At 41.4% G+C, this 17,182-nt stretch overlaps 1 protein-coding gene across 1 annotated transcript; it reads left to right on the top strand.

Moving 5' to 3' along the window:
- The first annotated feature begins 8,944 nt into the window (after positions 1-8,944).
- On the top strand, positions 8,945-15,155 carry LLPH (LLP homolog, long-term synaptic facilitation (Aplysia)). Its single transcript, XM_006859525.1, has 2 exons — positions 8,945-9,149; positions 14,977-15,155. Exons 1-2 carry the CDS (start codon positions 8,945-8,947, stop codon positions 15,153-15,155), a joined length of 384 nt encoding a protein of 127 aa, XP_006859587.1.
- The last annotated feature ends 2,027 nt before the right edge of the window (positions 15,156-17,182 follow it).

Genomic DNA, 17,182 nt, shown 5'->3' with positions numbered 1-17,182 from the left:
TACCTTAGTCCTCAAAATGATATCTTTGCTCTTTACCAATTTAAAGACTTATACGGCATTAATGTTAAGTGCTGTCAAGTTGGTTCCGACTTATAATGACTACAGGATTTCCGAGGAGCAGCTAGTGGGTTTGAAGCACAGACTTGCAGTTCAAATCGACCTTGTGATCCAGTGCTTATCCTAAGCACCACACCAGGATTCCTTTGCAGCATTAGTAATGGTTTCTATTCTTAAAACATGACATTTTCACAATAGGTAAGTAATTTTTCCTTCTGATGCCAATTATTCAAAAGCCTTGATCTGGTATGTTTAGCAAGACATAGTTAATTTAGACTATCTAAAATTGAGCTCTATTTCAAATGGAATATGTATTTTTGGGTGGTGGTGGTGGTGGTGGTGGTTATGTGCCGTGGAATCAGCACCGACTCATAGCGACCCCGTACAGGGTTTCCAAGGCTGTAAATCTTTACGGGAGCAGAAAGCCTCATCTTTCTCCCACAGAACAGCTGGCAGTTTTGAACTGCTGACCTTAAGGTTCACAGCCCGATTCAAAACCACTATGCAACCAGAGCTCCTTGGGAATTAATTTTTGGGAGAGGTGGCTAAATTCTAATTTGAAAGACAGATACATGGTTAACATGTAATGTAAAAATCTACTTCCTCTATAAGATTCAATCCCCTATTTAAAGAATCCAGTTTTCCAAGCATACTTTTATTTTTTAAATATGTGAATTTTTTTTTTTTTGGCCTTTTTAAAAAAACAAAACAACATGTACTGAATTGAATAATTTTGATACTGCGCTTGGTTTCTTAAAAGACAAAAATTTAAAGAAAAAAGATACTCACTTCCTGCTCAAGAACTCTCTACTAGCAGCTAGACAGGAATGAACTGTTGTTAAGTACCATTAAGTGGGTTTTGGACTCATAGCAATGTCATGTGACAGAGTAGAATGGCTTCATGGGTTTTCTAGGCTGAAGTATTTATGGAAAGGAGAGCTGGTGGCATAGTGGGTCAAGTATTAGGCTGCTAACAGGAAAGTTGGCAGCTCCCACCCACCATCCGCTCCTGGTAGAAAGATGCAGCAGTCTGCTTCTGTAAAAGATTTATAGCCTCAGTAATCCTATGGGGCACTTGTCCTCTGATAGTCACTATGAGTTGGAATAGTCTCCGTGATAGCGGATTTGGTTTGATTTGGATTAATTCAGATCACTGGGTCTTTCTTCGTTTGCAGCTCAGGGTTTATCCCATGTGCCACCAGAACTCCTTAGCAATTAACAAAGCTCTCATTAAAAATTTGTTTCCTGCCTTTTAGTAAACATTGTAAATCTCTAGAATATACCGCTAAGAGGCATTGCAGGGTTGTAAGCTATGTGCTTACAACTACGATGTAAAAATGGTGGTAAGACAGCTATTTGAGGTAACCTACCTTCTTGGTCAAGAAGCTCTGGTAGCGTAGTGGTTACGGATTGGGCTGCTAACCTCAAGGTTGGAAGTTCGAAACTACCAGCTGTTCCATGTGAGAAAGATGAGGCTTTCTGCTCCTGTAACCTTGTGTAGGGTAACTATGAGTTAAAACCGACTTCATGGTATTTAACAGCAACAACAACCTTCTTGTTCGCTTCCAACTCTTAATGACCCTATCTATGCACAACAGAATGAAACACTCTCTAGTCCTCTGCCATCCTCATTGTTACACCAGAGTCCATTGCTGCTGCCACGGTATCAGTCCATCTCGTTGGGAGTTGGGGGTGGGGATCTTCCTCTTATTCTCTGACACTCTAGCAAGCATAATGTCCTTTTTCAGGGACTGCTCCTTCCTGATAATATGCCCCAAGTTTAGAGATAAACTCTTGCCATCTTGACTTCTAAGGAGCACTCTGGCTGTACTTCTTTCAACACAGGTTTGTTTGCTCTTCTGGCAGTCTATAGTACATTCAACATTCTTCTCCAGCACCATAACTCAAATGCATCAATTCTACAGTCTTCCTTCTTCATTGTCCAACTTTCACATGCATATGAGGCAACGGAAAATGTCATGGCTTGAGTCAGGCACATCTTAGTCCTCAAACTGATCTTTGCTCTTTAACACTTTCGAAAGGTCTTGTGTTGTTTGTGCAATGTGTTGTTTGATTTCTTAACTGCTGCTTCCATGAGTGTTGATGGCTGACTCGAGCAAAATGAAGTCTTTGACAACTTCAATCTTTTCTTCATTTCTCATGATGTTATTTACTGGTCCAGTGGTGAGGATTTTCGTTTTCTTTACATTGAGACGCAACCCATACCCTAAACTGTGGTCTTTAATCTTCATCAGTAAGTATTTTAAGTCCTCTTGGCTTTCACCTAGCAAGGTTGTATCATCTACATATCACAGGTTTTTAATGAGTCTTCCTCCAATCCTGATGCCACACTTTTCTTCATATAATCCAGCTTCTCAGATTATTTGCTCAGCATACAGATTAAATAAGTATAATGAAAGACTATAGCTCTGGCACACACCTTTCCTGATTGACACCATTCATTATCCCCTTGTTCTTTTTGAATGACTGCTTCTTGGTCTGTATATAAGCTGCTCATGAGCACAATCAAGTGTTTTGAAATACCCATTCTTCACAATGTTATCCTTTGCTTGTTATGAGCCACACAGCCTTTGTGTAATCAATAAAGTAAACATCTTTCTGGTATTTTCTGCTTTCAGCCAAGATCCATCTGATGTTAGCAATGATATCCCTAGTTTTAGGTACTCTTCTAAATATGGTTTGAGTTTCTGGCAGTTCCCTTATCGATGTACTGCTGCAGCCAATTTTGAATTATTTTCAGCAAAATTTTACTTGCATGTGATATTAATGATATTGTTTTATGATTTCTGCATCCCGTTGGGTCATCTCTCTTTGGAATGGGCCAATTGATTCGTCAGGTAGCTGTTTTCCAAATTTCTTGGCAGAGATGAGTGAGTGTCTCAAGTGCTGCATTTGTTTGTTGAAATATTTCAGTTTGTATTCTGGCAATTCCTGGAAACTTGTTTTTAGCCCATACTTTCAGTGCAGCTTGAACTTCTTCCTTTAATACCATCGGTTCTTGATCATATGCTACCTGTTTAAATGGATGAACATCGACCATTTATTTCTTTTTGGTACTGTGATTCTGTGTATACCTTCCATCTTCTTTTGATGCTTTCTGCATTATGCAGTATTTTGTCCATGTAATCCTTCAATATTAAAGTTGAGGCTTGAATTTTTTCCTCCAGTTATTTCTTCTTGAGGAATACTGAAAGTGTTCTCCCTTTTGATTTTCTAACTCTAGGTCTTTGCATATTTCACTATAATATTTGACTTTGTCTTCTTGAGTTGCCCTTTGAAATTTCTGTTCAGCTCTTTAACTTCCTCATATCTTCTATTTCCTTTAGCATCTCTATGCAGGAGGGCAAGTTTCAGAGTCTCTTCTGACATCCATTTTGGACTTTTCTTTCTTTCCTGTCTTACATGACCTTTTGCTTTTTTCTGTCTAATGTTCTTAATGTCTTCCCACGTATTTTCCAACTACTGAACCTTTTGTTTGTTTTTAACTTGTTTGTATTCAAACTACCAATAATGATTAGTACATCTTGATTGCAAGTTTGATCAATTTCAGACTGAAAGAGTTGGTAGAATTCTTCAGTGTCATTAGCACTGGCTTTAGTGGTTGGTGCATAAATTTGAATAATAGGAGACCAGTCGGATAAACACTGGACCATAAGGTCAGTGGTTCAAATTTACCAGCCACTCCTTGGAAACCCTCTACAGGGTGGCTAAGAGGTTGTTTATCCTTGTAGGGGTATAGATACTATCCTATCACAGACAGCATTGTACTTCAAGATGGACCTTGAAATGTTCTTTTTGCTGATGCATGCTACCCATTCCTCTTCAGTTTGTTGTTCCTAGCATAGTAAACGATGTGAATGTCAGATTCAAAATTGCCAATATCAGTCCATTTCAGCTCATTAATGCCTAGGACATAAACCTTTATGTGTTCTATTCCATTTGGACAAATTTTTAATTTTCCTAGATTCATACTTTTTATGTTCCATGCTGATTATTAATGGATGTTTGCAGCTGTTTCTCCTTATCTTGAGTTGTGCCCCATGAGCAAATGAAGGTCCTGAAAGCTTCACTCCATTCGCATCATCATGGTCAACTCTACTTTGAGGAGTCAGCTTTGACCCAGACATATTTTGAGTCACTTACAATTTGAGGGACTCATCTTCTGGTACTTTATTTGGGAATATTCTGGTGCTATTTATATTTTCATCTTCTGGCACTATATCTGACAATGATCCACTGCTATTTATAAGGTTTTCAGTGACTAAACTTTTGGAAGTGGTCTGTTTCCCTTTCTTCCTAGACTGCCTTACTCTGGAAGGTCTGCTGAAACCTGTCCACCATGGCGGAGCCTGTTGTTGTTGTTAAGTGTCGAGTAAGTTAAGTGTCATCAAGTTGGTTCTGACTCATAGTGACCCTGTATAGGATTTCCAAGGAGAACTGGTGAGTTTGAACCACTGACCTTTTGGTTCAAACAGCCCTTGTGGTCCAGTGCTTCATCCAACAGCGCCACACCAGGACTTCAAAATTAAGTGCCATCAAGTCGGTTCCGACTCTTAACAACCCTGTATAGTTTCCAAGGAGCAGCTGGTAAATGTGAACCATCGACCTTGCAGTCCAGTGCTTATCCTACAGCACCACACCAGGACTCCATTGGGTGACCCTGTTGGTATGTAAAATGCCAGAAGATAACTTTCAGCATCACAGCAACAGGTAAGCCACCACAGTACACAAACTGATAGAGGAGTGTTGAGGTTACTTATCTAGGTAACTAATATTTTTATGGACAAGAAAATCCAGGCTCTGAGACATTCATTACTCAGCCAAAGTAATCACAACTAACTTTGGGAGTCAAAAATACACACCACAAACCTGTCTACTTCCAAGGCCTTTGCTTTTGATTGAATATGTAAAATAATAACATTGATGATGTTTGTGACCAGTGTGACCATCACCTAGGATAACTGTCCTAGACATAGCACTGTCCAGTACACAGTAAATAATCAGCCAGCTAAACACCGATTGAATTGAATTAGTTGATCATTTTATTATTTGACCTTTTCTTTGAGATTGGAAAATTTTCTATTTGGGTACGGACTGGTTTGGTTAATAGCTTTATTAAGTATAACCAACATGCAACAAAGTGCATATATTTAAAGTGCACAATTTGGTAAGTTTTAAAAATACATGTTATGCCGTCGAGTGGGTTCCAATTCTATGACCCTGCAGAGGTTTACCAGGGTGTAAATCTTTGCAGGAGCAGCGTCACTGGTGCAGTCAGACTTGCGGTTCACAGACTTGCGGTTCTGGAACCACGGTTATGTAACACACTGTTGTTAAGTGTATTACCATAGCTGTTCCAACCCATAGTGACCCAGAATAGGGTTTCCAAGGAGCGACTGATGAGCATACACACCCATAAAACCATCATCGGAATTGGGAAAACTTAAGGGCTTTCAAGAAAGGGGAAGGAGACCACAGCACTGTGAAACACAAGGTCGGTGGTTCAAGCCCACCAGCAGTCCAGAGGGAGAAAGATGAGACATCTGCTCCCGCAAAGATTTGTTGTTGTTACGTGCCATGGAGTCAGTTACCACTTATACTGACCCTATACTGGGTTTTCGAGGTGGTAAATCTTTACAGGAGCAGAAAGCCTCATCTTTCTCCCACGTAACAACTGCTGACCCTGAGGTTCGCAGCCCGATTCGTAAACAATATGCTACCTCGGAAACCCTAGACAGACAGGGTCGCTGTTGAGTCGGAACCAACTCCACAGCACGTAACACGTAACAAGTACCAAGTACAACAAATAAAGATTAATTGTCCTGGTGCGGCACTGGAGGATAAGCACTCGATTCCGCTAACCACAAACTCGACGGTTCAAGCCCACCAGCAGCTCTTTGGAAACCCTAAAATCAACATCACAACCCTGCCGCTAGAACACCGTGGCTTTAGACGATCCCATCTAACAAGAGCCAGGAGTATCTGGAGAACGGTAACGTCGGGTGTAATATCAAAACCTCAGCTCTGAGTTCCCATCCGGTCCGTTTCCGGATCCCCAGCCACTCCGAGTACTCCCGGCGTGCAGCGCGCCCGCTGAAGGCGGGGTCTGCCCGGAAGACGGAAGTACAGAACTTCCGGTCGGCGTGTTCTCAATGCTGCATGTGTTTGCAAGGCTTCTCAGGTGAGTTAAGAATCTTTTGGGTCTAGTTGGTCGTGGGACTAGGGACTCTATTCTGCTGTATATAGAATATGTCGTCTCAAGCCTCGTCCCCCTCTGAGCCTAGCTTGGTGCCGAGAGGCAGCCCTCTCTCAAGATCGCGGGATTCCCGAGAGCGGCCAGTGCTCGGGTTTCCAGAGCTCTTGTTAAACCCCTGCCTTCAGGGTTGTCTGCTATTGTTAGTGGTCATGAAATTGATTCAGATCACAGGTGTGCAGAGTAGAAATGCTCTGTAGAGTTTTTATGATGTGAACTTAATGTAAGCACTGTTTCACTGAACGTGAACTTTCACCTCACCTGCGTTCTTGGGTACTTCTGAGTGGGTTTAAACTTCCAACCTTCCAGCTACTTGTTAAATGCCATCGAGTCGTTTCCGACTCAGGTTAAGTGCTGTCGAGTTGGTTCCGGACTCTTTGCGATCCTGCATAGGGCTTCCAAGGACTATTTTTGTGTGTTGTGAATTGCCGTCGAGTCGGTTCCGACCCATAGCGACCCTGTATTAGAGTTTCCGAGGAGCAGCCGGTGAGCTTGAACTGCCGACCTTGCAGTTCAAACGGCTTTGCAGTCTGGCGCATTAACCCATGAAATGCCGAGTGTGTGGCTAGCTGCCCAGTGCTTATCCGGCGTCACACCAGGACTCCAGAGCGTAACAGTGTTGCTCCTCGCAGCCCTTCATTCTTAGTCCCTCATGGGGCTTCGTTTGTTGTAGGCAAAGAGCAGAGTAACTCTAGTTGCTGCCGTCGAAAAAAATGTCACTCAAGAAGTTTGATTTTTAACTATGCATTCTGCAAATAATTTTATTCCTTTGCTATTTGCAAAGCGCTAGCGGCACTGGGGAGTCCTGGTGTGGCGCCGTGGGTTAATGCGTTAGACTGCAAAGCCGTTTGAACTGCAAGGCCGGCGGTTCAAGCTCATCAGCGGCTCCTCAGAAACCCTATACAGGTCGCTATGTGTCGGAACCGGCTCAACAGCACTTAACAACAACAAGCAGCAACACTGGACTGCGAACCACAAGGGCGGCAGTTCAAACCCACCAGCAGCTCCTTGGAAACCCTATACAGAGTCGCTATGAGTTGGAATCAGTCTGCAGCACTTAACAACAATACATTGGGGGATTCAACTGTGAACAAGGTCCACTTAGTACCTACTTAGTCCCTGCCGTCGTGGATCCAAAAGGAAGCCTAAAACTAGATAGTTTTAGATTTAGCACGTAGTATGGATCCGTTTTGGAAGAGGTGCAGCCAGAGTGCTCCTTGGAGGCCAAGATGGCCAAACTTAGTCTCTCATACTTCGGACATATTGTCAGGAGGAGTCACTGGAGAAGGATATCATATTTGGTAAGGTGGAGGGTCAGAGAAAAAGAGGAACCCTCCCTCCCCCTCCCCCCCCCTCAACGAGATGTATTGGCCAAGTGGCAGCATCGATGGCAACAGTAGTGAGGTTGGCCCAGGATCCGGCAGTGTTTTTTGTTCTGCTGTGCATAAGGTCGCTATGAGTCGGTACCAACTCGATGGTGCTTAACAACAACAATAACGTGGTGGTGGTGATTATGTGCCGAGCCCGATTCATAACCACTTTACTAGTCGGGCTGCCAACCGAAAGGTCAGCAGTTCGAAACTACTAGCGGTTCTGCGGGAGAAAGATGAGGCGTTCTGCTCCGGTAAAGATTTACAGCCTCGGAAACCCTGTGCAGGGTCACTGAGTCTAAGGGACTCCACGGTACTTAACAAGAACAACAACACTACCAGAGCGCCTTGCATAAGATTTAAAAAAACAGCAACCGATTATTTGTAGATGAGGAGAGGGTAGTTTACAGATTGCTAGAAGAGAATCCCTCTCTGAAGTGGTGGCGTTTATTTCACACTGATTGATGGAGTGCTTGTGCATTAGGAAGAGCAGTCCCAGGTACAGGCACAACAGATGTAAAAGTACTGAGGTGGACATATGTGGACTTTGTTTCTTATGTAGTTGGATCTTGGGGCTGGTGCTGGAGAGTAGATTAGAGTTAAAGAGGGCTTTGAAAAGCTTACACTAATCACCTGATGTGGAATTTGGGCCTGGGACCCAGAGTTGGAGAGAAAAGAGCAGAATCAGACAAGTTTAAAATAGCTTGGCTTGTTGTTATGGTGCCATCCAGTTGTTCCTGACTCATAGCGACCCTGTGTAGGGTTTGAACAGCTGACCTTTTGGTTAGTAGTCCAGTGCTTATCCTTGCATGCCGCACCATGTTGGTTTGGAGATAAATAATGAGAAAGACTGGGGTGTGGGGGAAGGGTAAGCTTGGGGAAAATCATGATTTTGTTTAAAGATGATGTTTATAAAAGCATTTTGTAACTTGTAAGCAAGCTGTTGTATAAATGTAAGCTGATGCTTTGCATTTCTGGAGAAATTAAATTTCTGCATGTTCTAAGGAAACTCAGAGCTTTCACAATTGGCTTGATTTTTAGTTTGCCAGTGTGACACAGGAAGCAGGAAGTTACTTAGTGACTGTACTTGCCATGTTGATCCTAACATAAATTGTACATGGAATCATCATAAATCATAAACAGTGTTTTACCTGCCCTTTGGTTTTCCAAGGATTTTGTCCTTTTCTGTTTGGGTAGTAATTACATGTTTTGTCTGTGTATTTTTGTGAAGTCTAGTTAAAACATGGCTAAAAGCTTACGGAGTAAGTGGAAAAGGAAGATGCGTGCTGAGAAGAGAAAAAAGAATGCCCCAAAGGAGCTCAGCAGACTTAAAAACATTCTCAAAGTAGATGGTGATGTTTTAATGAAAGATGTTCAAGAGATAGCAACTGTTGTGGTACCCAAGCATTGCCCAGAGAAAATGCAATGTGAGGTGAACAATGATGAAGGTGAGTTCATTTGTTTTGCTGTATGAGGGAACTTCAAAAAGTGTGTGGAAAAATGGAATTGAAAGACAGTGGAACTTTTCCACAAACTTTTTGAATCCCTTTTTTATACACAAATAACATGTATAATTCTATAATTTTCCTTTTTGTAACTTTTTCCCTTTTTGACTTTCCTTCACTCCCAAATACTACCCTACAAAGCTCTTCCTGCCGTACCCACATTTTAATTCTTTGAAGGCTTGTACTGCTAGACAGTCTATGCTGAACTATATTAAAGCCACTTCATGAGACTAGGCATGTTTTGAATCCTTCAGGGTAGATAGACTTTGGCACTTACATGTCTCATGTCTCGGCATAGCTATACTACAGGAATAGACTGACCTAGACACAACGTGGTTGGAAAGGTTCATATTTCAGGCTGCATTTGGGCAGGATGGAAGGTCTTTCTTCATTTTACCCTCTGCGTGATCTAGTTCCCACTCTAGGAATTCCGAGACTGTTATCTTTAAAATTGTAGGCTTTTGCTTTTTTGCTGTATTTGCTTTTGACTGTTTCTAGGAACCTCTGTGGACTTCTGGTATGGCGCTGTAAGATCAGCACTGGACTGCAAATCACAAAGTTGGCCTTTTAAACCCACCCGCTGTGCCTCATAGCACTTAACAATAACAACAGGAACTTCTGTGTCTTAATTACACAATTTGAGGTGGTATGTGATGCTAATTTCAGTAGAAAAGTTTCTTTGGCTTTCACATGCTAATACATCAGCTAGGCAGTACACTGAATTAGGCACTGCCAGCTCCCAATCAATTTCTTAAGGTATATATATTTAGTTGCTCTTCTCATGGAAGAAAACAGTATTCTTCAACCTTCCAATCCTAAAAGTTTCCTTCCCATTCTTCAGGATGTCCATTTCTTGTTTTCTCTTCCCATTCCAATCCTCTGCTGCCTCACACTAATACAAAATTATAAAAAGCTCTCTTATCTCTTTTTCTTTGAAAAGTAGGCATAATTGAGAAATAGCCTCATCTCCCCACTAAAGCCTTGGAATGTATGAGGGGCCTTCAGAAAGTTCATGTAAAAATGTAATTTAAAGATCATGGAATTTTTTCATGGACTTTTGAAAGCTCCCTTGTATAGTTCTGTTTAATAATAAACCCAATAATCATTCTGTGTTCTTCAAGAAATTCTATCAAGATTACCTTTTGAAATTCCAAAAAAACAGTTTATCGTAACCTTCTGAGTTACCTCTCTGCTCTGCTCTGTTGTCTTTGAGGTCTTTCTTAATCTTCCTTAAAATGCTTGCTCCATCTAAAAACTTGATTTACATGGGGTGGCATTCCTGTAAATGTTTTGCAAAGCTTCAGTGATCTGGAAGATACCCGCTCGGATTTTGTTAAATTTTTGATATTGTCCTGGTTTTAAGATCCTATTCTTTTGTAGCACAAAAAGTATTCTTTTAAAATGTTTTTAATGGCACCTAACAAGTAAGAGAAGTATATTACTGAGAAAACTTGTTTGTAGCCATCCACTGATTGCAGAGACACGTTGAAACATGTTTTGTTTGTAATAAACTCATGTATGTATGAACTGTAACCAGAGTAGCAATATTTTCTGAGCAGTGTATAAGACTTCCAGGTTCTCTGTGTCCTTATCCACACTGGTCATTTTCAGGGGTTTTTTGTTGTTAAGTTCTGTTGAGTTGATTCTGACTCATAGTGGCCCTGTATAGGTTTCCGGGGAGCGACTGGTAACCTGAACTGCCAAACTTGCAGTTCAAACCAACCTTACAGTCTAGCACATTAATCTACAGCGCCATACCTGGACTCTAAAAAATATGGCAGATGGTATGGTGGTGGTTGGTGGTTGTATGCTGTGGAGTTGGTTCCAACTCATAGCAGCCCTGTGTAGAGTTTCCGAGGCTGTAAATCTTTATGGGAGCAGAAAGCCTCATCTTTCTCCCGCGGAACGGCTGGTAGTTTAGAACTGCTGACCTTGAGGTTAGCAGCTTGACTTGTAACCACGATGCTATCAGAGCTCCTTTGTAGATCGTTTAGCAGCCAACTCAGAAGGTATGAAGTGGTAACTCATGTGTTTTTTTTTTTTAATGTTTTATTGTGAATTATATGATAGTTTACATGAGAGAACTTAAGTTTTACATTCATTCCATTGTATATCATTTCATTGCCATGGTTCCAATCCCTTCCATGCATCATCTTCCGACCAAAGGGTATATCCTAGAACCCCGTCCTCTACACTTCCCCCTCCCCCCACTCATGTGGTTTTGATTTTCATTTCCTCAGTGACTAATGAACAGCCACTAAAGAATAGATTTAAGCATAGCAATGATTATGAATACAGTGCAAGACCAAGTACCATTTCGTTGTGGTATACATAAGGTTACCATGAGTTGGAGCCTACTCAACAGCAACTAACAACAATAGCAGCTAATGATGTTGAGCAGTTTATTGACCCTCTATATCTTCTGGTGTGGTGCTGTGGGCTAGTGCGTCAGACTGCAGTGTTGTTTGAACTGCAAGATCAGTGGTTCAAGCTCATCAGCTGCTCCTTGGAAACCCTATATCAGGTTGCTATGGGTCGGAATTGACTCGACAGCATTTAACAACAACATACCTTCTATTCAGATTCTTTTCCCATTGTTTAAAATTGGGTTCTTTGTCTTTTTCAATTTTAAGAGTTCTTGGTGTGTTTTGTGTCTTTTTAAAAAATGTGTTGTAGATGAAAGTTTATACAGCAAACTTGATTTGCCATCAGTAATTCATACACACATTGTTCTGTCACATTGGCTGCAGTCTCTGCAAGGTGTCAACATTCTACCATTTCCTTCCTGGGTACCTGCTGACACTTGTCCTGTTTCCCTGCATCTCCCTGCCTCATTTGTTTTTCGGTAGGTGTTTCTTTTCGGTCTTGTATAGTTGATTTTTCAAAACATGGCGCCAACCATCCCACCCACAGCACTTTCTTCTCATCTGGGTTTGATCATTCATAGCAGTTGACACACAGAACTCAGACACCATAGTCAGAGCCCAGTTCTTCCAGTCAAGTCAGCCTTTCAGCATGCCACAAGACAGACCTCTCTGCCAAGGCAGTATTACAAAGCTCTTTAGGACTGCCGAGAGTACGTACAGGACACAACACAAGCCTCAGCCAGAGACACTGGTCTCTAGCTTAGAGGGTCAGCAATTCAGATCCCCAATAAGTACCTGGAGGCACCCCCCTATGCAAGGAAGCCTCCTGCCCAAAGTCACTCCGCTTCACTTGCACCTGGGCTAGGAAGCCTGCCACTGTCCTGTGCTTTGCCACTCTTCTGTTTTATAACAACTTTCTGTCCCTGAGGGGAGGAGGTTCAATACACAGGGGTCTCTAGGTCCAAAGGACACACTTCATTCCTGGCTCATATTCTCTGATGTTAGTGACATCCCCCTTCCTGCTTCTAAGATGGCTCATTTTATATCCACATTAGAGCTCCAAAGTCGATTCCGACTCATAGTGACCCTGCACAGGGTTTCCGAGGCTGTAAATCTTTACGGGAGCAGAAAGCCTCATCTTTCTCTTGCAGAACCGCTGGTAGTTTCGAACTGCTGACCTTGAAGTTAGCAGCCCGATTCATAACCACTACGCTACTAGACCTCCTTACTTACATACATACATACATACATACATACATACATACATGTATGTATGTAGTGGTTACAAATCAGGCTGCGAGCCACAAGGTCAGCAGTTTGAAACTACCAGCTGTTCTGCGGGAGAAAGATGAGGCTTTCGGCTCCTGTAAAGATTTATAGCCTCGGAAACCCTGTGTAGGGTTGCTATGAGTTGGAACCGACTCCATGGCACATAACAACAACAATAACATATATATGTGTGTGTGTTTATAATGTATAAATGCACTCACAAACATTTACTTCCCTCAAAATGAATACAAACATGTGCAAACACACATATTTCCCCTAATGCTATAGTGTATCTATTCCATTAAACCTTATTTTCTCAGGCTTCTCTGTACCTACTGCAATGTGGGGTTGAGTTATGTAGATCTGATAACAGAGCTCTATAACAAACTTTTATTATTTGGAAAATGGCAAAACAATTTAAAAAAAAATCTTAAATTTTGTCGGTTTTCATCCTTGTTTGGCAGGAGTAGAATTTTCAAGGTTTTTTTTGTTTGTTTGTTTGTTTGTTTTTTTATTGTGGAGTGAGTGATAGTTTCCATGGGAGAACATTGGCTTTACCCCATTGTTTCATTGCAATGATTACAGTCTCTTCCATGCATCATCATTCAACAGTATTTGCTTCCATTCCCTTTTTTTTTTGGGAGGGGGTGTTAAGAGTGGAGGATGTACACAGAAAATATATTAATTTAAACAACCAAAGAGCACATTCCTTTCTTGTCTTCTTAATGACCTTTTGCTTTCTTCCTGGATGATGTTCCTGATGTCATCCCACAACTTTTCTAGTCTTCTGTCTTTAGTGTCTAATGCATCAAATCTGTTCTTCAGATGATCTCTAAATTCAGTGAGATTTGTTCACGGTCATATTTTGGCTCTTGTAGATTGGTTTTAATTTTCTTCAGCTTCAGCCTGAACTTGCATATGAGCAATTGATGGTCTGTTCCACAACCTGGCCCTGGTCTTGTTTTATTGGAGGTGGTTTTGCTCAAATAGTTCAGGAATCATTAAATGGTTGGTTGGTTGGTTTTATTCAAAAGTGAAGGACTAAATGGTGATTAGAAGCTGCAGGCTGGTAGTCTTCATTGTAGAATGATTGGACAGGCCACAGGTGACTTTTATTGGGTAATCTCCTATTCCAGTACCTGTAGGGCTTTTGCGTTGATCATCTCTAGAGAAGAATGCCCTCATTTCCTACCTGTGAGAATGTCTTGCCCCCTTCATATCTGGAATATTCTAGGATCTAAATGGGGAATAAGAGGACTGAGGACAGGGGTCTGCCCATTTAGTAATCTCTCCGATAGTGGAGATGACCTGTGATGTAAGGCCTTGAGGACTATGGTGAGTTCCTGTGAAGGGTCTGGCTGGGTCCTAATAGTTAAGGTTGGTTGGCAGTGGGTGTGACCAGAGACTGGCTGTGCTGAGTGTCCTGACAAGCCTCTTGTCAGGAGAAATGACTCTCTGGTGCTGTCTGATAGAAAATGTGTGCTGGCCTCACAGTGCATCTCCCTGTCCTCTCCCTGGACCGTCTCTGCCATCACACGCCTGCAAGTTCACTTCATTGTAAGTGGGCAGCCATCCCTGAGCAACTCTTATGCATACCCATTACAAGTGTGGAGCACTTTTCTTCTTGACTCAGCTTAATCTTACTTAGCTTTAGCAATGTGAGAAATGCTTTTATAAAGCACATATGCCCCAAACTCTAAAGTTACCCCTAAAGTGCAAAACCACATATTTGTTTTTTATGTAATCTTTACTAGACCAAAAAAAGTCATGATAATATTCTTTAGAAAATGTCACATTGACTGCCTAGATGATGGTCTTTGTTGTTAAGTGCCATTGTTAAGAGTCAGTTCTGACGCGTAGCGGAGTGGCTGGTAGGTTTGAACCACCAACTTTGTGGTTAATAGTCCAGTGCTAATCCTACAGCGCCACATTCATTTTGTGGTTTTCATGGTTGTAGGTGTGCCTGGCATTCCACTGAATGTGCTGCAAGGATTTTTCAGCGTTCTACAATTAAGGGAGTTTTTGGTTTTTAATCTTTTGTAATACCAAACTGAATTTTGACATTCTCAGCGCACTGATGTATTGTCTCAGGATTGGTATCTCCTTCATGAGTTGTCTTTTCATTCTTTATTCAGATGACATGAAAATGGAGACTGAGGTTAAGAGAAACAAGAAGAGTCTTCTGGATCAGCATGGACAGTACCCAGTGTGGATGAACCCGCGGCAAAGAAAAAAGCTAAAGGCAAAGCGAGAAAAAAAGAAAGGAAAAAACAAAGCAAAAGCGGCGAAGGCAGCGAAAGGTTTAGCCTGGTAGACTCTGAAGCACTTGGAAGAGTGCCCCACGAGGCAGTTGTTTGATTACAGTGTACACATTGACGTCAACTTCCACTACTATTTATTTCTGTATCCTAACTTGGCTTTTTTCTTTGATTCGAATCCATTGTAACTCGATTTTGTTTTGACAACTTGAATAAAATATTTTCTTTGGATGAGCGCTATACAGTACTCTCATTGGATGTTCACCAGGGCCCAGGTGTTATCAGACATGAAAATTCTGTCAAGGATATTTGGTTGCAATTGTTCTAGTAATTTTTTGTAGTCAGTAAATACAAAACAAAGGTTGTACTGACAGATTTAAGCTAACTCAGATTTACAGAAAGCTACTATGCAAACATAACTTAAAAATGAAAATATTTTTAATCCTTTTTATTTTTGCCATTTTGCCATTCTTACATGGAAAATCCAGCCACACCAACCCTACTCCCAGTGGTTCACGGCCATCACCACAACCCATTTCCAAATCGCCTTTTTTCCCTCTCCTTTTTTTTACTTCTTTACTTCCCCCCGCCCCCTTTTTTTTTTATTTGTGGGATAGTTCCTAGTGGTGGCTCTCTGGGTTAATGTGTTGGACGGCAAAGTCGGTTTGAACCACAAGGTCAGTGGTTCCAGCTTACCAGCTGCTCCTCAGGAACCTTATACAGGGTCGCTGTGAGTCGGAACCAACTAGACAACACAACAACAATGAGAAAATAAATTTACAGTGTTTCATTTCCAGCATATGAAAATAAGACAATCCCTCTCCCTAAAAAGGGGAAGAAAGCAATTTTCTCTTTCCCTTCCTTTTCAACTGCCTTCCCCTTCATCCAAGTTAGCAGGCACCTACGTACATGCTTCCCATTGAATAATTCTCTCCTCCCAGTGCAGGTAACCATCATAGAAAGTTTGTTATAGAATGAAAGTTTTTTCTCGACTTTTTGTAATGATGGTCATATAATATCTGTCCTATTGCAATCGAATAATTTCACTTAGCATAATGTCTTCCAGGTTCTTCCATAGTATGTGGTATTTTGCAGATTCTCATCATTATTTTTCTTCTATTAAACATCTGTTCAAGTTTTCTACAGTAGTGTGTGTTAGTTTACATAGGTCTCATGTTTCTAGACACTTTTCCATTTCTTTTAGGTTTTCAAATTTGTTGGAGTACTATTCTTTGTAGTATTCTGTTCTTTTTATTTTTGTTTCTAGTCTTAATTTCTGAGTAGTATATTAGCATGTTCAAACCGATCTACAGTTTTAGGAGATTAAAACATCTCAGATTTTATCTTGGGACTAATTTAATGTTACTCAGTTTTTATTTTATATAGCCTAGTGTGTTCCTTGTTTGACACTGGGTTAATGCACTGGTCTACAAGGTTGATTTGAACAGTAAGGTCGGCAATTGAAGCTCACCACTTGTTCCTTGGAACCCTATACAGGGTAGCTATGAGTCTGAACTGACTTGATGGCACTAAACAAGAAGTATATTCCTTAGAATCAGTTCTGGATTGTTGTTAAGTGCCGTCGAGTCGGTTTCGACCCATAGCGACCCTGAATAGGGTTTCCGAGGCTGTAAATCTTTACGGGAGCAGATCGCCTCATCTTTCTCCTGTGGAGCAGCTGGTAGTTTCGAACTGCTGACCTTCCGGTTCGCAGCCCGATTCGTAACCACTATGCTACCAGAGCTCCTTAGTTGGTGGAAAAAGGATTTTGAGGTCACCTTAATTTGGGAAATGCTACATACTTGAAAAATAAAAAGTCCTAGCAGTCCTTGTAGAGACCTAGTATAAAGTGCCCTGTGTAACTTTGTCTCCTGAAGACTAGTATTCTGAAGACTGCTGCTGGAAGTGCTGGTCTAATGAAATGCGTTTTCTTTAAGTCTGCCTTGTTACAGTTCTCTAGCACTGGAATTAAAATTTATTTTTAGGCAAGCAATCTAAATTTGGCATTACCCTTGAAATTTTATCATAATGCTGTTTGTTCACGGGGACAAATACTGAGTGCTTACTGTGGATTTCTGGTGTG

The sequence above is a fragment of the Chrysochloris asiatica genome, unplaced genomic scaffold (assembly GCF_000296735.1).
Source record: "Chrysochloris asiatica unplaced genomic scaffold, ChrAsi1.0 scaffold00033, whole genome shotgun sequence".
Classification (NCBI taxonomy): Eukaryota; Metazoa; Chordata; class Mammalia; order Afrosoricida; family Chrysochloridae; genus Chrysochloris; species Chrysochloris asiatica.
The sequence above is the reverse complement of the archived record's forward strand: the minus strand, read 5'-3'. Positions and strand labels throughout refer to the sequence as shown.

Coding starts and splice junctions, on each gene's coding strand:
- LLPH (XM_006859525.1), top strand. CDS start 8,945: ATGGCTAAAAGCTTACGGAGTAAGTGGAAAAGGAAGATGCGTGCTGAG. Junction 9,150..14,976: donor TGAGGTGAACAATGATGAAG/GTGAGTTCATTT, acceptor TTCTTTATTCAG/ATGACATGAAAATGGAGACT.